This window comes from Bactrocera oleae, chromosome 4 (assembly GCF_042242935.1).
Source record: "Bactrocera oleae isolate idBacOlea1 chromosome 4, idBacOlea1, whole genome shotgun sequence".
NCBI lineage: Eukaryota > Metazoa > Arthropoda > Insecta > Diptera > Tephritidae > Bactrocera > Bactrocera oleae.
The window spans coordinates 18,691,336-18,716,797 of record NC_091538.1 but is presented as its reverse complement, the minus strand read 5'-3'; the positions used below and the strand labels follow the sequence as shown (position 1 = coordinate 18,716,797).

At 38.3% G+C, this 25,462-nt stretch overlaps 1 protein-coding gene across 1 annotated transcript in view; it reads left to right on the top strand.

Annotated features, from left to right (window-relative positions):
- The window catches only part of Cpr50Ca (Cuticular protein 50Ca), a 50,996-nt gene that overhangs the window by 9,086 nt on the left and 16,448 nt on the right, over positions 1 to 25,462 (top strand). Inside the window, exons 2-3 of the mRNA XM_036375800.2 lie at positions 668 to 730; positions 836 to 3,643. Of these exons, the coding sequence (XP_036231693.2) occupies positions 668 to 730; positions 836 to 3,643 (2,871 nt within the window). The remainder of the gene's footprint in view (positions 1 to 667; positions 731 to 835; positions 3,644 to 25,462) is intronic.

Sequence of the window (25,462 nt, the reverse complement as noted above, 5' to 3'; positions counted from 1 at the left end):
ATATATGCACGCATATAAATACTATATGTTGCTGTTTGGTATTAAATTGTATTAATTATTGACTTAGAAAGTAATTTACTGATGAATTTTGAGTAGCTAAATACTCAGTAATGCCTTTCAGCTCAAAAAAATTCCAACAGTAGCGCTACTAATGCTATTCAGCACTTCTTAAGAGTAAATAAAGTTATCAATAATGTTATCATCAAATTTTAAGGATCAATATTGTTTCGGTCTATAATGTTATCTACTAGCAACATACATATCTTGTTGCCGAATTCTTATAATTCAGATTTATATTTGCTGAAATTACAGAGAATGCCCGTTAGCATCTTAATTTAAAATAAAATATGTTATAAGTGCTCGGCTCAAATGCGAACTAAACATTCAAAAAATGAGGCCGCTGAATAGTAGTTTTATACACTGAATTGCTTAAGTTATTAAATTTTTAAACTAAAGTATGTATAATAAATTGTCAAAAGTAATGTACAAGAATATATTATTGCCATTATATCCTTAGCGCTAAAAAGCTTTAGGAATCAGTTGAGTTCTATTCAATTTGATTTGGAAGAATTGAATCATTCCATAATCGAAAAAACTCATGCACTCAAACTTATATTAACTTTTCGATCATATCATAAAGCATTTCTTATTCGTATTTTTTCTTTAGCTGGCATCCTCTACCGCTCTGGAACTAAGAACACCCGATTTGGAAGCTTTTGCTAACTATGATGTAAGAACACACATATAACTTAAAAATTGAAATCTTATAGTACTATTATCTGCTAACCTTCATATCCTCCCTCGTTTTCTGTCTCTCTGTCGCATTCAAAAACAGGACATGCGTCGTTACATTGCGTCGCGCAATCAACGCTCCATGCGCTACATAGATAATCCCACAGAAGACACTTACATTAAAGCATATAATGACCATCACGAACTCATTGCACGCGAACGTTCACGGCGGGCGACGAAAGCTCAGCAAGCACGAAAATTACCAACTGAGCCACAGCTGGTAAAATTTGAAATTAGCGATGCTCTTGAACCCAGTCCTGAGGTAAAGGAACTCATACGACAACATCGCAATCGAGAAGAAAAGCTGACAACTGCAACAAGTCCAACCAATGCGGATGAGAAAAATACGACAAATTCGGTAAAAGAATCTCTGAAAGTGAAGGCTAAAGTAACCACTGTAGCACCGAAGCGTTCTTCACGAGGTACAAGTGCAAGAATTACACGTAACAAACGTCCGAAACGTGCAGCGTCTAATGCACCAATAAATCGGCAGACATTCAATTTTCAAGTAAAACTAATACCATTCGATATTTCCGAAGCACGTGAGCCTGATGAGCAAACGAAGGCACTTATAAGACGTATGCGTAATCTAGAGCTGCAAAGGTTAAGTAACAATGCCGCTGTCAGCACTGTAGCTCCAACAGTGATACGTGTACATCGGAATGCACCCGCAACAGGTATTGTGACCGCGCCGCTGCCAACCTTCAATCCGGGTAAATACTATCGACCAAAAACTGGAAAGCTCTTCATGAAGCGTAAGGGAAAACGTGTCAAGCGCTCGGCTCCACAGATGATACGCTTCGAACTAGAGGATGCACGTGAGCCAAATGCGGCTACATTAGAACAGTTCCGTTTGATAAGACAAAGTCGCAAAGAAGCAAAGGACCAACAAAACACTAACGAGGGTAGTTATGCTGTTATCAATAAGCGTGAAGCTCGTATGGATACAAAGAAAACCAGGCCGGTTGAGCTGCCTGTTAAGGAGGACGTTGACGAAGGTGACAACGATCAGAGCAATGGCGAAAGCAAGCGCACCTTTGTCTATAAGGAAGCGCCCGTCGTAAAGGCAAAAAAGTCAATCAGTTCGCTACCCGTGGAGGTACAAAAGATAATAACACATTTAATGAAAGATCATGGCGCTGGTGGTGGTGGTGCTGCTGGCGGTGGTAAAGCTTATGTGAAATACATACCAGCACACATGGTCGACTATCGTCAATTGAAATCGCTTTATGGTGCGAAACTCGCTTTACCGCCGACCTACAGCATTGGTAGTGGTGGCAGCAAACTATCGCCGGCATCATATATAAAATACATACCGCCACATCAGAAGGGCGAACAATTACAGGTACAAATACACCCAGTACCGGTTGTTGAGAAGATCCGTTACATATATACACCTGTAGCCGCCGCACCGGTCGATCATGGTTATGATGTTAACGCACATGCAGCGGTGGCTGCAGAGCAGCAGGCGGCAGCACATGCTGCTGCTACTCACGCAGTACAGGCAGCTTATGCTGGTCAAAATGTGCATGCAGTAGCCGAAGCTCAAGCTGCTCAAGCGGCTCATGCCGCCCACGCAGCTCAAGCTCAACATGCCGTGGGAATCGCACACGTCGCTGAAAACTACGGAGCTAAAGCTATGGCAGGGGAAGAAGGCGGCGAAGGTGGCGGTCATGAGAGCGGGGGTGCCGCGCATCCAATTATAGTGCAGGAAAGTGCTTTTGCTGGTCACCAAGGACTTCAAGCGGCAACAGTGGCAGTACACCACACTTACTCAGCCGATGTGTCGCATTCATTGCAGGAAGACGTACCTGCTGCGGTCGCTATTAAGGCTGTACACTTTCGACCCTCGAAGCCAGATCCTCTGCTCAACGAGAATAAACTGACAGAAGCTGCTGTTGGCGAAACAGGGGGATATGGTGATGGTCATGTTAGCTATGATGGCATTCATAGTGGAAATGGAGGGGGTGAGCAACAAACTGTTGCGGTATATGCAGGTGGTCACGCTGGTGGTGGTCAAGAAGATGTCGGTCATGCCGAAACTGTACCTCAATCCGTCGAACACTATAAATATGAAGTAGACCAAGTCGCAGCCCAGCCACAGAAAGAAGCCGAAGTACCGCTGGTAAAAATCGAATATCATGGTCCTGCAGATGAAATAAAACAGAATTTCAAAGAGCTACCCGAATTCAAACAACTCTCCACATTAGTCGGCAAGTCGACCGAAGATCAGATACATGGTCTAACCTACCTTTTGGCCAAAGAGATGCAGAACAAACTAAAGCTGCAGCGTAAAAAGCTGTACATTTCAAGTGGTCCCGGCGTACATACCAATACCGCACCCATAGTTTTTCCAGTCGACCATCCACAAATAGGCGAACTGAAACAACAACAAGTTCAGGCTTTCGCTGGTGGCATTCATGGACGTCTGATCGGTATGGCCAAGTCCAAAGAATATATACCAATTGTGGAACACGGCCCTGCGGCCGAGCAAAAAACAGTCTCTAGTGCTGGTGGTGGTGCTGAAGGTAACGGCCATGGTCCAGTGCAGAATATTGCCATCCCCGCACCGAAGCAATATGTAGCCATTAAGGTTGAACCAAAAGCCCCACTGCCGAACTCATTTGTAGAGTATGGGCTCTCGCCGAATTATCAGGGCATTAAAGGCGCTGAAGCTGGCGCAGTTGGTGAGGCTGGGCAGAAAACTAAGTTATTAGTAGAACAAGTTATACATCATCCGAGAATGTATAATAGTGGCGCTGGTGCTGAGCATGCGAAGGCAATTGTGGCGGAAGCTGAGCAACATGGCAACGGTGAATCTATTGAGCAAAGCCTAAGCTATGGTGATGGGGTGAGTTTAACTAGAACACTGTTAATATGGTGTTTTATGAAATTTTTACAATAAATTGTATATTTGATACAACTTCATTTATGTACTGAAACTATTCTGTAAATTTAAACTGGGACTTGATCGTCGACTAGCTCCATGTTGTTCCGCTTTGAAAATAAGAACGATTTTTTTAAAACTTCCACACAATATATTTTGAGCTTTATTTGGTTATCAGAATTATCGAAGTCAGAGTAAGAGTACATTTATTTACTAAATATTTTTAACATTCAAATTTTCGCAATCAGTTCAACGACAGTACCGTATCACCGAGAGCTTCAATTAAGAGCATTTATTTTACTGAGCAACTTTTCAGTCCCAACATTTTTTCTATGAAGAGATAGACTACAGGTGGCCGCCACTAAGGTCATCATTAGGCCAATTGAGCTCCCGGATGGTAAACAAATTAAGTCACTTTTCCACCCCAGCTGCACATTGTCTCTTAAGCTAGAGCATAGAGAGCCGTGGAATATATCCCGTCTCATCCGACTAAAAGATCGGCATTGGCAAAAATTCCGCCGAGTTTCCTTTTGCAAGAAAGAAGCTTTTTGATATGTCCACCATCAACACCACCCCAAAGTAATTTTGTGGTATGCTCTGTGTTGCTGATATTCCAAGACCTGAGGTGTTCCTCTAGGGTCCACTGTTTCAAAAAACCTTGAGAAGCTAAATGGTCTGGTGCCGCCATAGAGGAATTGTGTTCTCATCTTCCCCCAAGCGAGCCAACTCGTCTGCCTTCTATGACCTTCTAAATGACTGGGTACCCAGATGATATTAACCGAGTTACCTACTGAGTGTATAGTTATTGCCTATTTGCATAACCTAACGCATTCAGACTTTGTATTGAGGCTTGGAAGACTGAATTGTAGACATTTAATTTACCTCTTGCGTATGGATTACTACAGAAGAAGCCTGCTGTCTATTTCACGATTTGATCCGACGGATCGAAAAGGGTAGATTTCGCCATTGGGACTGTCGACCATACACCATTAGTTCATTCTTCTCTACTGGGAAAACAAAACGTTGCATTTAATTCCTCATGGATCTCTTTGTCTCGGTCGTATTGCTAGTTTAGTCCAAGTTTCTTAACAAAGTTGAATATGATACTATGTCCACAGTGAAGCCGAGTCTGGTTCCAGTGGACTAAAATCATTACCCGGCTTGATATTGAGAATAACCTGCGTGCCTTTTTTGATGTAGTTTTGATTGCGCCTGTAAAAACAAAGCGGGCGTGCACCTGTTCCAGAGGTTTAATGAGGCACTTTTTCGATAGTTTCATACACCACACCACCGCACCATATATTAGTACGGAACGGATGACACTTTTGTAGCTCCACTCGGTCAGACCAGGGTTGCCATTTAAACTGGTCGAGAATGAACAAACCAATATTGGTCGATAACTAAAATGGTTTTTATTCGTTTCACAAGCAGGTGGCTTTTGGCACTACCAAAATACTCAAGTGCAACTTCTATCATGGTGTTTCAACCCAAGTAAAGGAAGTTCTTAAATTGTCTCTAACTAAGCAATGAAATAATTTTCAGTATAAATGTAATGGTCAAGTTTAGTCAGAGTTAGACTTAGCACACATTGGATGGACTCAGCACTAAACCTTAGTAAAGGCTAAGTATACTCTAACGCTTCTATGTTAGCACAGCCATCGAGACTCGTAACAATCTCCATACCTTTCAATAGTTTTATTTTGATCCGTGTTCAAAAACCAGCGATAGTAAATGCATGAGTTCCAACCCTGTTAAAAACGTAATCTATACAATGCAGCTGCTAAGACGTCTTTAAAACAATGTCCGCCATTTGTAAACTGTGCGCTAAAACTCTCTACTTTTCCTCATCCTTATTTGGACTTATTTAATCCATTACTTACTGTCTCACAACATTTTTTCACATTTTTCTTATAACCCCCGGTCGAAGTTCCTTTCTCTCTCACTCTCACATACCGGTAACGAACTTCATTCAAATGCGTTTGGCGCGCAGTTTTGCTTTGGCAAAAGTTTTTCGAGCGTATAATGAATACTCAAATATTAAACTTAAATGGTATGTATTATAGGAGCTCCCTTGGAGTTGCTAGTCATTTCTGCCGACAAACTACCATTTTGCCGTTCAGCGATACCGCCCTGTACTCACAATCTTAATAACAAACCGCTTTTGTTAGTCTGCCGAACACACTCAATGATTTACAGGCGTCCTTCTCTACACATCGCCCAGAGTCATGTGTCTTCTCGATTTTCTTCAGCTCTTGCTTATCCACAGCATTCTACTCTACAAGCGTTCTTTGAATATAATCGACATTGAAAATGTTTGTCGAACTTGAAAATTATTCGATTAAGTGCATTACCGGCGAGACATGGATCCGCAATCATGGCAAAAGTAGATATTATATGCAGGTAGCTTTAAATATGTGCTTGTATGGGTATGACTATAGGCGCCTAGACAAATACAAACGGTGATGCACATATCTACAAACATAATATTTCCGCACGTCCAGCCCAGCCGCCATAGACTTATACGTAAACCGAGGCGTATTGAACGAAAACTACTTGTAAGTTAGTGGCGGCATACCCAACCCTTACCTATTTGATGTACTCGCGCGTCATACTAAAGTAATCAAAGCGTTAGGTAAGCCAACTAAAACCACCAACAAGACAAATCGCATACCGACATGTACTTCGTGCAGCAAAGTCTCACACCCCATACACTTCGCAGCCTAGGTAGCACGTTTCGCAACCCAATCAGTTGTGATCCCGTACTCCCGCTCAACTGCTCCACTATCACTTCTAACTCTCTCTTCCAACTCTAACCTATGCGCTGCAAATCGTTACGCAAACTAACTAACGCACACCCCGCCGCGCACAAGTACCTTACAGGCATAACACTGCTTATGCGCCTAAGCGTATGCTATGCACTCTTACCATGACCACCTTAAAGGTAAACTCAATGAGTCTGTCAACCGAGCCGTCGTCATAGTGCGCTTGTTGTGTGCTCACTCCTGCCACGCTTTAGCAGTTTCAAGTTTGTTTTTATTGTTGTTATATAGTAGTATGTTTACGTATTTGTGTTGTCGTATCTGCTACACATTAACAAACAGTTTGAGTTTGCTTGTAATCCCTAGAGTTATGCAATGGTTTTCAACTTACTCTTCAATATATTGACTCCGCTACTCCAGCCTCTGCATAGCTGACATGTCTCCCCTGCTATTATCTGCTCTCTTACTTAGCACACAATTTCTGCTTACCGCTGCCATTACGTAACCATGTATTGGCGTTGTCGATGTTTTGCTGGTTGTTAGTGGCATGTTTTCCCCTTTCAGTACTCCATTTTTTGCGTTCCATTTATGTGGTGTGTGGTATAATGGTACACGCATATGTAGGGATGTGTTCGCTGACTGGGTATGTGGCTTATAGGAGTTTACGCAAAACATGTGTTTGCATTTTTTTTTTGAACTGAGTGTTAATGACTACTAACAAAGCGATCGGAATAAATACCGGGGGGATTAAATTTGAAAGCAAGAATATGTGTAAAATGTACATTTATGTGCAAATAAAATTACGGAGAGTACTGAACTTTCAGTCAGGAGGTTTTTATTCCAGTAAATGTTATAGTAAACCCATGAAACCAGAACATAATTATCTTCATTTTATACAGCTCACAAGATAAGAGCTTGCGCTCTTTCATTTCGCACAGGTATATGATCTCACTAGGCTCATTAAGTTAAGGTTGGTGTCATTGCTATTCGGAAGATCTGCGATAGTGCCAACCAGATCAGCAAGATCAATGTGACTTTTCAACTAAAGACAAAAAATATTGTGGAAATAAATGATCTTTGGCGTAATTTTCATCGGAACAAAAATGTAAAATGATAGAATACTCTTATACCTAACCATAAGTCGAAAAATTTGAACAAGTCTTACCTTGAGCCGATCAGACAAGTCCACGCATGGATCTTTCTACTCCTGATATACTCGTATATAGGCCCAGGGCCCGATCTAAGAAACATTTGCGCAGAGCGGCAAAATTTACTTATTCCTATCTTTCAACCTTTTGTTCCATATTTTTTAGGTATCGATACTCTTAACAAAATTTAAGTCAGATCATTAGATTTGGGTCGTACGGGATTACCCTTCTATATAGACAATAGCTTATGTTTAGAGCTTGTGTTGGCAGTTTCTCATAATTGGTACCTATTTTCCTATTTAGTAGTTTTATTTTTATCAATTAAGTAAAAAGTGGATACAGCCATAAACTCTTTAGAATTAAGATTTTCCCAGATTTCTGAGCACAGAAAACATTTTGCTTTTTTGTATAACATATATGCCTTAAGGGAACTCCGAAAAGATGAATTGTTAGAACATTGTAAGAATCTCGAGGCTATTTTAACTCATGAGAACTCCAGCAATATAAATGCATTAGAACTTTTTGAGGTGTTGTCAGTCCTTTGTATGTTTTTAAATTGTAATTTATATCCTCAAGATGTTTTAAAATTTGAAACAGATTTAAGATTTGGTCCAAATATCAGCATGCGCACAGGATCCTTTTAACTTTACCAGTAACAGAAAGATTATCTATGATTTCAATAGAACACAAGGTTTGTGACAGTATAAATTTATCAGATGTTATTAAGAATTTTGCAGAACAAAAAGTGCGAAGAAAATTACTATAATTACGAGGAAGGATTAAATATTCTCTAAAAACCTTTTAACTTTTGGTTTCATCATTTTAAAAAATAATTGATTTGTTTTGTAGTAATATAATTGTTATCAGTACTAAATTTTAAAACAAATCTTTTGTTGTATCTTTCTTATACATACCGTATGAACCTTAACTTAAATTATATGAACCGATTGACCATAATAAACAATTAAACAGCTTGGTCCTAATATTTATAACTTCTGACAAAAAATGTATACTATTCCCTTAGTTAAAGGGCAGCATTAGTAATACATAGGCAACATTAGCCCGAAACATCGAAAAATAGCACAAGGGAAAAGAGGCCCATACAGACATACATCATATACTTACTAACATAACAACACTCAGCAACTTTCGTATAGGTACTTCTTCAGAAGGCCCAATAAACTGACGTGAATATTATGAGTAGGAATAATCCCAACAATATCACGTGTTGGTACTTGTATACTTAGCATTCCCCAACAAAACTAGCTCAAAACTTATATAGCTTTGAGCATGTAAAGGACGAAAATGATCTTTGCTCGGAGCGGCTAAATAGCTAGATCGGACCCTGTATCCGTCTCTTTAGATACTCGAGAGGAAATTACGTAATATTTTGATAGACTTTTATGTCCTAGCGATTTCAATTGCTTTATGGCGAATTCTACAAACTTTTTCATATGCCTTCAGAGTAAATAAGGAAGATAATGGTATACATACTATATGTTAGATAAGACAAGATATGTAGTAAAATTTCCGTTGATATTATATATTGACACTTGGTTGAGCATTGAAAGACTGTGGTGCCAGCCAAGAGGCAATATTATACATATGTGCTTTTACTGTATCATTTGTGTTGAAAGATTCAAGTATAAGGGATTCCCGCTCACTTAAATCTCAAAAGAAATAATTTGATCCAAAACAAAAAAAACATTAATTTCGGTTGCAACGAAGCACAAATACATAAGATACCATACAGGAACTGGATTTTGATCGATCAGTTTATATGGCAGCTTTATACTAAATTGATCTGATATAAAAAATTTCTTCTGAGATTTTACGGCTGCTTTTAAAAATAATCCCTGCCAAACCTCGTGAAGATATCTTGCCAAATAAAAATTTTTTAATACAAGAACTTAATTTCGATCGTTCAGTTTGTATGACAGCTATATGCTGTAGTGGTCCGATATCGGCAGTTTCGACAAATAAGCCGTTTCTTTGGAAGAAAAAGATGTGTGCAAAACTTCAGATCGATATCTCAAAAACTGTGGGATTAGTTCGCGTATACACAGACGGACGGTCGGTTGGACGGTCAGACAGACATTGCCAGGTCGACTCAGCTCGTCATACTGATTATGTATATATTTTATGGGGCCTCCGATGCTTCCTTCTGGGTGTTATAAACTTCGTGGCAATCTTAAAAATGAAAATCTGGCACGCAGTCTGTAAATGTAACAACCGAGTGTACCCATATTTTCAAGAAACCCAAGCTTCGCATATCCACGAAAGAAAACATATTAGTAAAAGAGTATTCGAAAATTACTATAAACATGCTGTGTGTCTTATTATATTTAACTGTTTTAGCTTTGGTTCATAGCTTTGGTAGTAAATCTCGTCACCGGAATCTAAATTTTTTAAAAAAAGGTTTCGAAATATTTTTCCAAATAATTTCGTAGATTCGACTCCTTCTTCTGCTTAGCAAGTCAGATCACATTCCTTAAACTCGAAAACCTTCATTAAACTTCCCTGAAGCATACATTTAGGCATTGTGGTAATTCGCCTGAATATATGCTAAGATTTAATGCATGCAACACAGCTGCAACATTTTCCAATGGCCACGTAATGAGGAAAGTTGTCAATGCCGACGAAATACCATAATTGTTGTTGTTTTCATTGTCGTTGTCACGAAAAGAACCCAGCAGCTACGCCTTACAACTCGCTGTACAACTAAGCTTTTACCTTACTTTGCAAGTGCAACGTTGCGAAGATGCATAACCCCAAAAGTAATTTTCTTTAGCAGCAACTTAGACATATCGGAAACTTGTGAAAAGAAAATGCGCGAAAATAATCAACAAAGTGCAAGCGTGTGAAAAGTGTTGAAAAGCAGAGAGGGCAGCAAAAAATGCAATACCATACACACGTAAACATATTTCTGTGCATGTGTGTGCATACAATCTGCAGTGCACACTTTCAGGCGTTGTTACCCGTTCAAGCAGTTTGCTGAACTTTTCGAAGCCTTTGGCTGCCACCTACACATGCAGAACAACGAGGGAAGAAAGAAGATTTGTAGCGCAGCAAGGTAAGGGAATATTACTCTCTTCTTTGGCTTTTTCGAGTTCAACTAGTATTGCATCGAGTCTCGCAGATTTTATTTATATATTTTTTATTTCCGAAATTTGCACTTTTTCTCCCTTTTTCGGCGCTTTCGCTCAGCTTCTGCCTGTGTTGGCAGGAAATTGGAAGCGATACCCTTACAAGTGATTGTGCATAGTTTGTAGAAAGTGCGAAAAAGCAATTGACAAGACTAACAACAACAAAAACAAGGTAGAGTATTATTTTACTAAACAATAAAAACAAGCAAATCTCGAATAACTTGCACGAAAAATGGCAAGCCATGGAAAAGTTGCCAAATAAATACGCTTACAACGACCTGATGAGTTGGGCGCTAAGAAGAAAGTCTGCGTGTTTATTTTTATTGTAATACTACTACTACCTTTGAAAAACAACGGCAGCCTACGTACTATTTTATTTCAAATTATTCTTAAACAACCTCCCCAACGGCTGTAGCAGATATAATGTTGTTGTAATGCGTTTGTTGCAAACGGTCTAGTTGTAGTATAGCTGTCATGTAAAACATAGTTCTGGTACCAAAAATAACGGACAACTGATGTAACAAATAACCTTCACAGCTGATACTAAAACACCATATGAGAAACCCAGCGGTACGAAATCTGTTAGAATGATCCAGTTGATTTCGTAATTATTATTGCAGAAAGTCTGACAAAGAATGCTATCAAACTCGGGAAATAAATAGTAATAAGTCGATAAGTAATGGTCAAAAATAGCAGCCGAAAGATGCTTTCCAAATTGAAGTCCATTCAAATGATTCAAAACAACTTAAGTTCTGTCTCTCCCAATGCTTAGATCGAGAACTTCCTGGATTAAAGATTTTAATTTAATGACGACATAGCTTAACGCGGAGCGAGCCATAAACTTCTGATTCGATGGTGTCTAACCAAATTTTGTATATCTTGCCCCTGATTTTGCCATTTCCGTTTATTTCTATATACGCGAATTCGTCACTCAGTTTTTGAGATAGCGATCTGAAATTTTCAACACGTTCTTTCCCTACCAAGAAGCTGCTCATCTCTCTGAATCGCCGACATGGAACCACTTTAATATGGTTTATAGCCACCATTCAAACTAAATGATTGGAATCAAGTTCTTGCATGAAAAACTTTTGTCTTTGTCAAAAATCCAAAGCAACGGTACAATCTCTAAAGAAATTCTTCATATCGGACCACCATAGCATATGGTTGCAATACAAACTGAATGATTACTAAAAAATTTGGTCTTAGCAAGGCAAGGTTGTCAAAGGTCGCAAATGTAAAACATTCCTAACCGAAGATTTGTGACTCCAATATATACATAGCAGAGCATTTAGAGGTTTGCAATATTTCACCTATTATATTCGTTTTCTAAAATTTTAAAGGAACTGTGATATAAATGCTTTTTGTGACGTCCCTTAAGCGAGTATTTCTCAATTTGACTGATAGAAACGTAATTCACAATTTATCGAATTTTTCGGCTTCCAACGCTTTATATGCAAAAAAGCGGCAAAAAAAAGTAATAATGTCCCTTCTGAGCTTCGTGAAGGGTATATAAATTAAATATTTTGGTGCAACCTTTTATTATTTTTCGCCAAAAAGTATGCATAAAAAATAAAGAACTTTCGAAAAAGTAAGAAAAAGAAATTAAAAAAAAGAGAAGGCACAACTTGTCTCGTTACTGCTGATGTCCGCAGCGTGAAAGTAATTTTTTGCTTGCCACCACAATGCGACACTTTTTCTACGAAGGCACTTTCTTCTGACCATTCCTCACTGCGGTTTTCTTGACTTGCACAAATCTGCTTAAAATTGTTTTGAAATGAAGCCACTTTTCGTCGCGGCTTCACTTGCATTGCATTTTTCAAGTTTACACATTTTCGAGAGCAAAGATGCAGCAGCAGAATAACTGTTTATTTTTTGCTGCACCATTTCCACCGGCATGCCAGCGAGCAGCTGCAGCAAACTCGACGCTATTTTACTTGTTACTCTCCTGCCGGCGTTCTTTTCATACCACGCTTAAGCTGATTTCGCTTTATTTATTGGAAAATTTCTTATGAAAGCTGCTTTTCAAAGATTCCACTGCTCCGCTGAAATGGCACGCTACACATTTTTCTACATCATTGCAGTTGACAAATTGTAATGCAACTAAGTAGACAAACAGTATTCAGTAGTAAATTGATGTAAGGGTGGTAATATGAGGCAGCCACAAAGTATGCTACAAAAGGTTGCCAAAGTCTTCATGCGAAACAGCAAAAAAGTTCCTCTCCCACTCTTCAACCAGTAGTTACCTGCTTCACATCCACCCAAATACTCAATCAACTGAAGACCTCTTCTCCGAAACCTGCCAACAGCATTTGCTTTCCACTATTTGTTTCTTTTCATTGGATTTCTTCTTCGTGCCACTCCCAACCAAACGCATTTAAACAACAAACTACAACACTCTACCTTATAATTCCTTCGAAATACCTCAACTTATGTTCATTTCATTGCATACTTTGCGGCTTATTTTTGTACCTGCCTCATACCTGCTGATGTGGTCGCCAGCTTATTGCGCATTAAATTGAAAAGCATGTTATTTTTACTCATTCATATGAGCAAAAAGAATATTTTCAAATTGAATTCTCTACTTTCATACTCGACTTAACTTTTAGGCACACACATATCGATGAACCTGTGCTTAACGCCTACAAGTATGCAATTGAGGTATTTCTTGCTGTGCTATTATTGAAAGTAGTACGCATGGTTGGAAATCTTTAGCAAAGATAGTATACATTTAACAAGAAAAGGTCTCGTGAAATAAAATATTCATAAATGCTACCTTCTCTATATAGATTAGAAAGGAATGTGGTTTTTAGAGTATTCGAAATTTGAAGAAAATCGTAATCAAGGGAACGAATATGTAAAAATTAAAACTAAACACATTAAGTGAAATTATATTCACGTTATTATCATATCCAGAGAATCCAGTCTTTCGACAGGTGATGTTTCACGATAGTTAGTGTGTTCGTTAACTTTAGAGAATTTTTCCAACTTCTGATCAATAATCCTTTTAATGAGAATCAACAAGCTCCATGAAAGATTTAACTGGGAAATCGTAAGAGAAGAAATAAACTTTTGAATTAAACGTGTAGGAAAGAAATCAAAGGATAGTCTTGACATTATTTGGAAAAACAATAATTTCAAAAAATGAGCGCGTTTAATTTAAAAATCACCGATTAGTATAATACTTAAATTAATGATACTAGAATGAATTCGGCAATGAGTATATACTAGTGTACGATTTTCAAAAAACAAAACAAAAGTCCTGCTAAGTATCTCAACATATTATCTATCATATTTAATCTCTGGATGTTATTTTATCTTTCCACTAATAAAAAGAAATTAAGGTGCTCAAGTTAGTACCAATTTCGAAAAATTTTAGTTAAAGTTTTAGCTGGTTGGCAACTTTATTAAAAAATAAAATACTTTTCACAAAGGCATATCTAGAACAGCTGGAACTCGTCTGACAGCCATAACTCACACACTGATTACACATACTTAAAGCAGGCGTCACGTGAACAGCTCTTTGGCTGGACACTGAAGCGCAGATATGCTTCTAATGTCCACACTTTCTATAACAATAGGCACTAGTATGGACTTTATAACACACATTCATTACCGCATGCATTCCGTTATAATAAAACGCCTTTAAGCTGCAAAGTCTTCTGCTCAGCTGCACACATATACATATAAATTTCACAAATGTTCGCAAGAATTAGTCTAATATTGTACTCCCAGCAGGTCCAGCAGTCTACAATACTGTCCAGCCGCCAGCAATGAGACGCTTAAAATTTACACACATACCATACACATTCACACAAAGGTCAGTGGAAGCCATTTTATTTGCCTATTCGGCCTTCTGTTGGCGGTCTGCATATGCGGATGACAGGTTGCAGGTACACACATACAAATACACACACAGACTTAGTTCTGTGCCAAAAGAATTGCACCTTTTTACATCTAGCACCCTTGCTGTTGGATATATTGTTCTGGTTGTTGTTTTCAAACCCATGCATGCCTTCATACTTGTACTTAATGTCTGCCTGTCTTTCTGTCTGTCTGCTCACTTTTCTGCTGCGCTTCAGTTTTGAATGTTTGGCCGGCAGTTGTAGCGACAATGAAATGCGCAAGCTAACAACAATAATCCTCATGTTGTACAGCCCACAAAGCAGGCAATAAGAACAGCAACAAGCACGCAAATGGCAATAAATGCTTGTTAAATGCTGTTGTTGCACAATTTACGCCGCTTTTTTTATTTCTGCTCCTTCTTCGCCCTGTATTAATTCTGAACACAAATACGCTGGCATTATAAAATTGTTTGTTTTTAGGTTACATAATTTTGTAAGAAACTTATTTTTATTTCAGCGACTTTTTAATTCCAAATTCTCCGCCAGGTGTCGCTGCACTGCTCCCAAATATCTTCAATTAATGGAAAAAAACAAATTGACAGTCATAAAATACTTTTAATAATAAAATACCTTGTATTACACGCTTCTGCCGTTCGTGGACCTAATTCCCCAGCCATCACGCCGGTTCACACTGGCTTACTACTCATATATTCTTCTGCCTCCATAATTATGATTCTCTGCTATTGGCGACTGTAATGACTAAGATTTTTAAATGCAAGCGTATATATAGATATTCCTTATAAAAGCTACAAGGATACAAAGTACATTTCCAAGTCTTCCAGTTCCGTAGTTCATAATCCAAGATACCCCGTCCGAGATATTTTGAGCCAAGACTTGAAGGAAAATCGGAGCAGTTAAATATATCGCAAAACCCAAGTCTACATTCAGTTATATAAAACCCTTGATATTAATTGCAGTTAACATAAATTTTCCACTATTTTAGCGGTGAAAACTTTTCTTAATCATCAAATAATATAATATCCAGTAAAAATCAGACAAACTATTTGAATCTAAATAGTTCTTAATGTTAAATATACTGCAGCACTAATCATTATCATAGACTCGGTACAACCATGAATAATGAACACCCAAAAGTCTTCGAAGACAAATTATCAGATGTATCGGCTTAGAACCGAAAATTCCAACATAGCATCGAACAAAGAGACCTAGATGTCCCGGACAGAATTTTTAAGACGAGGTTAGATATGGTGTAACCAAATCGACGAGAGAAAGACTATTTGCTTGCATTGCTTCAGATCGAATCAGAATGTTGTAAACTATTAGTAAAAGGAAAGCTCGAGTAGATATAGTCACAAGAAAATCAGCTTACAAGCCGAAGATAAATTACTCGACCTTTCTAATTAGTTTATTACAGAGGAAGCCGTTGACCGCGCCGACCAGTAAAAGTCGGGGGAGTTAAAAGAAAAGAGTTGTCTAATCAGCTAGGCATAAAATCCCATGACCTTTTTGTAGATCACTGACGCTATTAATTATGATTTCAAATGTACTTAAATAAAATCAAAACGGTGAATATGCGATATTTTCGAAACTTTTATAACAAAATCGAGATATTTATCCAAATACAGTGCTTTCAAAAAAAAAGCGTTTCTTTGCGTGATCGATACGCGGAAAACAGTTTTTATTATTATATTTTTTCAAATTAGCATATGTTCAAATGCGAAAACTGACGAAAACAATGCGTTCAGCTTTTTCTGATTTCTACATGTGTCACATCGTGCCGTGAAATAATAAAAATGAGTTCTCAGCAGCCTTTCAAACGATGTATCGTAAAGGTGCCAAGTGGACTATTATAAAAAGTATTTTATTCAGCTGACGGCAAAAACAATCATGATTGAATAATGCAAGAATACAATGATCCGAAACATAGAAGCAGACTCTGTACTCAATTTATAAAAGAAAATAATATTGTTACTTTAGATTGTCTACCACAGTCACCAGACGCCAATCCAATAGGGAATATTTGAGCTTAAATGAAATCCAAAATATCAAAAATCATTTAACGTCAACAAAATATTTCATTCGGCTACTCCAACATACCTGGAGGTCGTTTACTGTGGAGTATGCAGAAAATTTAGTTGCAAGTTGCCATCAAAGAAGTCAGGCTATACGAGTAATAAACAACTCGGGACATTGGAGCAAGTATTGAATGAACGTCAGCTATAACAAAACAATGTACTTTCTATAAATACAACATTTTACCCAATAAACGATACCCACACTATGAAAAACGGAAAAAAGATTTTTGTATGCACTGTATTTGTACAACACTATCAGCTAGACCGAGCTACATGAACTTTTTTAAATGTTAATTCATAACAATAACTCTTTGTATTCGTCTAAGTTCCACGATCCCGAACCGTTCGAACCAAAATTTAAAAATTAATTTCCGAGATCAAGTGTTTCCCGAGTCGCAGTAGAGAGGAGCTTTACTTTAACTACCCCAATCATCTCTTTGTCTTTTTTAGATGTAAGGACACTTTGAAGGTCATCTTGTCTTTTAAACATAAGGACGTTCAACGTCAGTATTTGGATCTAGCAGAAATATTCCTAGAACTATACTACCACCACATTTCCCATTTCATTATTCCCGTTAAAGAAGAATCAGGGACATGTCTCTAAATGCGACTTCAGGCTACACCCACATATGCACTGATAATACCGTAAGCAATAATAGCAAACTAATAAATAAATACGAAAACACCCAGGGGTTTTCCTTCAGTGCAAACCTTCTAAAATACTCGACAGCGGAATTTTGTGGCAGCGAAAATTATGAGCTCACTTTAAATGCAGTAACCCGAGCGGATACGAATGGTACGTGGTGTGCCAGCTACCCGGCATTAAGTGAGGCTGCGATGGTGTGACAAAGACAACGAGCGAATGGCGAGGGCAGACGATACTTGCGGTTGACACACACATACAAACACGAGCGCAGCCGGAGATAGTGAGCGCATCACGTATGGAATGACATTTGGCAACGGCTGTCACAAGCTAAATAAGCGCTAGCGAATGCTGCAGTGGAATGAAACCGTTAGCTAACCCTAGATTTGAGACACATATACATGTGCGCGAATGTGTGGGTGTAGTGCGCAGAGTCAACAAACCTTTTTGATAATTCAATCATCATTCAAATGGCAAATACCACAGCGGCACACACACATATACACATGCTATTGCCATATGCTTACTAGTATTAGTGTAAAGCTAACATCTTCACACTTATACATCATAACTTCACAGAAGTGTGTGTGTTTGGTAGCCATGTATGTGCTCGCATGATTTTTGCCACAAATGCTAGCATACTTCACGGCGCCGTGCCCTACGTGTTGAGATTTACAAAACGCAAGCAAAATATCAAACCAATGCGCGCCAATGTTGCAAGCAGCAGCAACAGCGTTGAGGGGTTGTCAAAGTATTTTTGTCGTTATTGTTGCAGTTGCTGTACTTTGCTACTTGTTAGTGCTGCTGCTGCTTAGGTTTAGTTTTAGTTATGCCAGCCAGTCAACCAGATAGCGTCTGTGTGGCAATATTTGTGGCAAGCTTCGTGTAGTGCATTTCAAATTGGGCCACCACAGCAAGCGTGCTCTCTTCAAACGCTAGCCCTCGTACTTTTGTACTTCGCCCTAGCCAAAGTGCAAATGTTACTTGCAAATTATGCAACAATAATCTGCTTGTATTGTCCTCTGAGGTCAGAGGGATTATGAGTTTTGCCTATGCGTTGGTGCCTGAAGTAGTTTCCCATGAAATTACAATTTTAAAATGTTAAAATAAAATTATTATGGTGTTGTTTTTTTTTTGTTATTAGTAAGCTTTTATAACGGGTTTATTTTTACTTTAAAAAAATGTGGCACCTTAGTGCTGGGGTCAAATAAAGGTTAGTATACCTCTTTCGATACAAATATTTATAAAATGTAGGTCCGCAGAATTGCTGGAAATTTTAGAATATTATTCTTTTATAAAAATATACCGACGGACTTTAACTCAAAATGAACTTCCTTATTTCAAGTAATACTTTCAAATAACATATATTGTAGTGTACATATTCTTTCTAAACGCAAGTCAAGCACTAGACCCATAATCTCATAATTTTCACCCTTAATAATTAAACCCTGATCAAAGACATGAGCAATCGATTATAAAAATAAGAAAAAAAATTAACTTGGGTTTTACCAATAGAATAACCTTCAGAAATAAAAAAACTTCCATACGAGAACATGATTTTGATCGATCACTTTGTATGGCAGCTATATGCAATAGTGGTCCAATATCGGTGGTTCCGACAAATGAACAGCTTGCGAAATTCCAGATCAATATCCCAAAAACTGAAGGACTAGTTCGCGTATATACAAACAGACAGACGGACTGATAGACGGACATGACTAAAACGACTCAGCACATCACGCTGATCAGTTCCGTATATACTTTATAAGATCTCTGAGTTTCCTTCTGGGTGCTACAAACTTCGTGGCAAACTTACGCTGCTCAGGGTGTAATTATAGCTTATATAAGGTTGGAAGCTATCTCCCTTCCGCTTTTTTGTCTTTTGAATTTCGCGGCTATGTACAAAGCGCTACAGAGCTCGTATCTGGCAACACTATACATAATTTGAAAGGTCTTGACATAACCTACAAAACAACGCTATGCATGATTAGTTTGGGTATTGCATTCAACAGTTATAGACGTGTAAACATGGAGTTCACTAACGCCGAAATTCGCGCTATTTTAAAGTTTTCCTTCGTTAAAGGCAAATCCGCTAGAGAAACGTTCCGTGAGATTAATGGTGTTTTGGGGGATGGTACTCTATCACTTCGAACCGCGGAGGAATGGTTTCGACGATTCAGAGCCGGTGAAAACGACACCATGGATAAGCCAGCTGGCGGAAGACCTCTGACGACAAATACCGATCAAATCATGGAATACATCGAGTTAAACCGGCATATGGCATCTCGTGACATCACCCAGGAGATGGGAGTTAGTCACCAAACCATTTTGAACCATCTGCAGAAGGCTGGATACAAAAAAAAAGTTTGATGTTTGGGTGCCGCATAATTTGACGCAAAAAAACCTTCTGGACCGAATCAACGCCTGCGATATGCTGCTGAAACGGAACGAACTCGTCCCATTCTTGAAGCGGAAGGTGACTGGCGACGAAAAATGGATCACATACGACAATATCAAGCGAAAACGGTCGTGGTCGAAGGCCGGTGAATCGTCCCAAACAGTGGCCAAGCCGGGATTGACGGCCAGGAAGGTTTTGCTGTGTGTTTGGTGGGCTTGGAAGGGAATCATCCACTATGAGCTGCTCCCATATGGCCAGACGCTTAATTCTACCATCTACTGCGAACAACTGGACCGCTTGAAGCAGGCGATCGACCAGAAGCGTCCAGAATTGGCCAACAGGAAGGGTGTAGTGTTTCACCAGGACAACGCCAGACCACACACTTCGTTGATGACTCGTCAGAAGCTACGGGAGCTCGGATGGGAGGTTTTATCGCATCCACCATATAGCCCGGACGTAGCGCCAAGTGATTACCACCTGTTCCTGTCCATGGCGAATGCCCTTGGTGGTGTGAAGTTGAACTCAAAAGAGGCTTGTGAAAAGTGGCTGTCCGAATTCTTCGCAAATAAGGAGGGGGGCTTCTACGAGGAAGGTATTATGAAGTTGCCGTCTAGATGGAAACAGATCATCGAACAAAACGGCGCATATTTTAACTAAATCCGATCAATGTATCACTTTTTATAAAGCATTGAATGAAGAGCAAAAAAGCGGAAGGGAGATATCTTCCAACCTTATATATTATTTTTGGGAAGGTTAAATAAAGATAGGGGTCCTTATAACCTAAACTGAACTTTGTATGGAAACAGTCTTAAGTCATCAAGTTGCGTCGAAACTCTCTGATTTGAATGAATTGACGATGTAAGAGCCGCGATTGTTTCTTGAACACGAATATATGGATCTCGGTGGTACAGTTTTCTTACGATGATGTGCACCATTTTGTCGATGACTTTAAAACATCGATGAGGAGTTAGTCGAACGGGACCATTTTGTAAAGCTTAAATGTACACATCATTATCTGTCTAATGTAAACAACCTAAGTGTACTATCATTTTCTTTGTGATTTTATGAACCGACGGTTCCAATTTCTACTTCTATAAGAATTCTGAGGTCTTCGTCAAATCATTGGTTCAACCACTACAAGATCAGGAATCTAACATGCCTTTTTAGTTTTCAAGGTAGTGCACATTTATGTAGGTTTCCAGAAGGACTTCCTGAAAAGACTTTTCTACGACTTATTAATATGCAGCCCGAGGTTAAAGTTAAAAGTATGACAGGAACAATTTAAAGCGACTCACTAAGTTAAATAATGGTGAATGTTAGAAACATAATTCATTTGACACAATATACCAATCCAAGTGAAAGTTGTCCAAAACCAACAAACAATGTAGTTATTATCCGCTTTCTGTGCCTGTGAAAATTAACTCAATAAATAATTGTGAAAACTTCTTAATAAACCCAATAGATGAACGCGATAATCACTTGTAAATTTTATAATTAATTTTCTAAGCTGCAATTGTGACAATGGAATATCTCTAATAAATGTCTCTGCAAATACAAATACCAAATTTAATGCCACAAAACTTCAACCGCAAATGAAGAGGAAAATATTTCAGATTATCAACAATGTGAAATGGGAAAGTCATAATAACCGCCCGATGGAGGACAAAGGAGGTCAATGGAGTTATGGTAAGCTTGGATACTGTAAGCTGAAGCACAAAAGCATAAACGAGACAAAAAAGCAAAAATGTTCAGAGTAATTGAAGGAAGTATTAAAGCAGATTAGTAGAGGAAATGAAGAAATGAGCGAAATTTCAAAGAGATGGCAATAGAAGTGTGCGTCAATGAGAAAATGTATGAAAAGTTGTAAGAGTAGCTATTACATGCTGTATACATATACATTTATAATATTCTTAATGCAAAGCCAAAACAATTTGGCCACAATTGTCAGCATCCAATAAATAAATATAGTAAATGTGCAAAGAAGAGAAAAATTTCAGCATAGCTTAGGACTCAGAAGGTATTTTAGAGTTAAACTACCGAAATTACTTTTAATGAGAGGGATATGCAATGTATCTTATGGAATTCATGTATGATGTTAACTTCGCTATATGGATATCGTGTCCATCCACTTGATAATTTATTTTTAATTTAAATAATTTGAAACTGAATAGATCTTTCATTGTGTATCTCTCTCTGTCTCTCGCTGTACATCAAGCTAACTATCTATCTGTCTCGCTCCACCTCCATCTTTGCCTCTCTCTAGCTTTGTAGGTCAGGGACTTATTCTTACACCTTCTTATTTCTAATTTCAGTTGCATGATGCCTCCATAACTCAAGGCTCCACCATTCTGCATAGCACTTTAATATTCGATATTTATTAAAGGGAGTGCATGGCACATAGTTTCGCATATTTTAGTAAGCTGTGAGGAATTAAATAATTAATTTAAGATATAATTAGTTTAATTTTTAAAGGCTTCGAAGACTTTTCTAACTTTAATGCCGGTATACATAAGCATGCTTCGTAGGCTCTTAAGGAGACCTGTAGATACTCTTAATAGTATCGATAAAAATTAAAGAGTTCCTAGTTTTATAAAAACTAAGTTCAGTAATTTCTGATCAGAATTGCATAATTTTATACATTGCGATTTAGCCAGTAGGGTAATAAATGGTTGTTGAAATAAGGCAAAATCCCAAAATAAGAAGTCAGAGTCAAAGGAAAGCAACCTTATTGGGTTCGGTCTCTTCGACTAAACGGCTCAAAACTAATGTTGAAAAAGCTTAGTTTTTAAAAAGAAAACCCGTTAGCTACTCGATAATTATGTTATAAAGAGAGAATTCTACAATTAAAAAAACATCCTGAAAATAATAATAGCCTTTGGAACTAGCATTTTAACAGACTCGTTTAGGCACACTTACACGATTATTATATATATATTATTTAAATTATTTTTAATGGACGAGTTCTACGGTCTAGCGAATAGATAAATTCTTAATTTAACCGATTTTGTCGTAAGATTGAGCTTTCTCTATATTACAATTCCTTTGGATTAAAAAAGATAAAAAAAATTTAGTTTACTCATTTGACTTATTACTACTGCGATTAACCAGAAGTGGTTAAAGAATACGATTGGCAACAATTTAACTTGAAAACAAAAAATTCCAACAACTTTCGCACAAAAGCGCAAAGCAGCTGGAAGCGATTAAAATAAGTGCGCTTTGTGGTAGCTACTAAAATAAAGGAAATAAAGGAAGCCACAAATTACTCAGTCAACTATCTCTTTATTTATCGCTCCTTTTGACTCTTCACTGTTGGCAAAGCTGGAGTTAGGTTTTTGATATTCTTTCGTTGTTGTTGCATTTGCATCCGTTACTTTTATGGATTAAAGCTGCCTTTGTGGTATTTTGATTATATGCAAATTAAAACATAAAAGCGCTTTCATCAAAAGCCAACACATATTTATATGCATAAATTTATATTCGTCAATAAAGGGTGCTTATTTATAACATGTGGTTTTCAAGAAGGAATAGAACGCTTGAAATTTAGTGTTATGACCAAGAATTTAGCTTTATTATAAGGCCGTTATGTTTTAAAAATGATTTCGGGCAAGTCACCGCAGCGTTTGGCTCGAATAAATTCTAGCCGAGAGACCCAATATTCGATCACTTTTACAGCAATCGGGACCGTATGTCAACAGTGTTAAATCGCTTGATCTTGGAGGCCACGCCACGGGCCGACGACGAGAGATAATCCGCTCACCAATAAATTGTCCAGTCCCTTTAATAAATTGGTTGTTTCGTTGCCTGTATTTCATGTAGCGCCGTCTCGTTGAAACGCTGGAGCATGTAATGGCGTCTAAACAATGGCTCATAGATTATTATCCCTCCAATTGCGACAATTTTGGCACTGAATGAAATTTACTTGTAAAACTCAGGATCGGTGGCCACGCTGTTTTATGCCCATTCACGATCGGGCATTTTGTAAGCCCGTAAACCACAAGAATTCTTTCGCAAAATCTTTCATAATGTGGATGGGCACAGCTCCAATTGTTGCGCGCTATGGCGAGTGCGTTCATTCGGGTCTTCTTCGATATTTACTTCGTCTTCGGTGCGCACTGTACGGCATCTCTGACGATGCGCATTAACCACGAAAGTAAAAGTGGTGCGAAACCGGTCCGTGGTTGCTCAAATTACCGTCTCTGCTGGGCGATTATGTCAACCGAATACAGCGCGCGATGGATCCCTTATTTAGGTAGTAAGTCTGGTCATTGTTAAATGGCATACCAGAATGAGTATAAATCCAGTAACAGCTGCCAAAACTACCAATTCCGAAAAACTTATTGCCTCATTAAAAACCCCACATCTAAAAAAATACCCTCCACATATATGTTTATATGTATTCTACAAAGAACCCCGAATACATGGGTATGTATTTTCGTAGAAGTCTAACGTTTGAACTGATATTGCGTTGTGAACTCACGGTCCTCGTACAATAACCCGTGACGGTGCATACCTTTGACCTAGCTCATTAGTTTTACGCCTCACGACAATACGTTCCCCTTACTCTTCACCCTTATCACGCATTGTTCATTGTTGGTCCCCCTTTCAATAATTTCCTGACGCTGTTGCCCGCACTTAGTGGCAACATTTCCGCTTTCGCTTTGTTGATTACAACCGCTTTTTGTTTACACTCATAATCAATTTTCCTTTGTTTTGTTTTTTGACTGTTGCTGATGGCCTGGAAATTATTTTTTCGCGCCTTTGGCCCTTGTGATTGTTTGACGTTAACGTTACGTGAAGCTTTGTGTGACTGCACCACCTTTTGTGGGCTAATGCATAGGATTAGCTAGACAGAATACTCTGAAAAATATTGTCAGAAAGCATACTTGTAGAAATACTCAAAACCCACACATAAAATTTTTAAAAATAGTTCGATGGCAAGAATCGAGCAAAGGCATAAGACGATAGTTTTTAAGATCTGCTACGGATTCCTCCGACCAACGAATTTTTATTGGGCAATCATTCATCAATCTTGCGGTTGCAAGTAATTGCGGTATCACCAGGTGCATAAAACTAATAGCTCAATACAATGAGCCGAGATCGCCAACGTAGTAGGTAGAGGGAAGATGCGCTTGTACCATCTAAGTATCCAGCTTTCCAAAGTTCGACAGTAGCAATGTCAATTGTCCTCTTCCGATGTAAAGAAGTATCGAAGTCGGTTTTATAACCATTTATGGGGCACTTCAGTTGTCTTTTTGAACTATTTTTTAATAGGGTAAAAAATATCATACAAAGTTTTGTTAAACATTATTGATTTGGACTCAATGAAATCCAGCGATTTCCTAACTGAAGCTAAAATAAGTACAGATTTACACAATTAGTACTAAAATTATCCTATTTTCGTATTTAGTGCTACAGACTAAAATTATTTTTGCGCTTTTTTGCGTCTTTTAATGGATTCCCTAACTAGTCCCTCATTCTTTGAGATAGCGACCTGAAATTTTGCCCATGTTCCTTCATCCGCAAAAAGCCGCTTATTTGTCGGAACCGAACCGAAATCGGATTACTATAGCATATAGCTGCCATACAAACTGAGCGATCAAAACAGGGCCTTGTGTGGAACACTTTTTTATTTGATCGGGCCACAATAGCATTTAGCTGCAATATAAAATCACCAAACCTTAGCTTCGTTGCTGCTGAATTTAACTTTTTTCTTGTGTTTTCCATTATGCAGGAATATCAATATAAGCATAG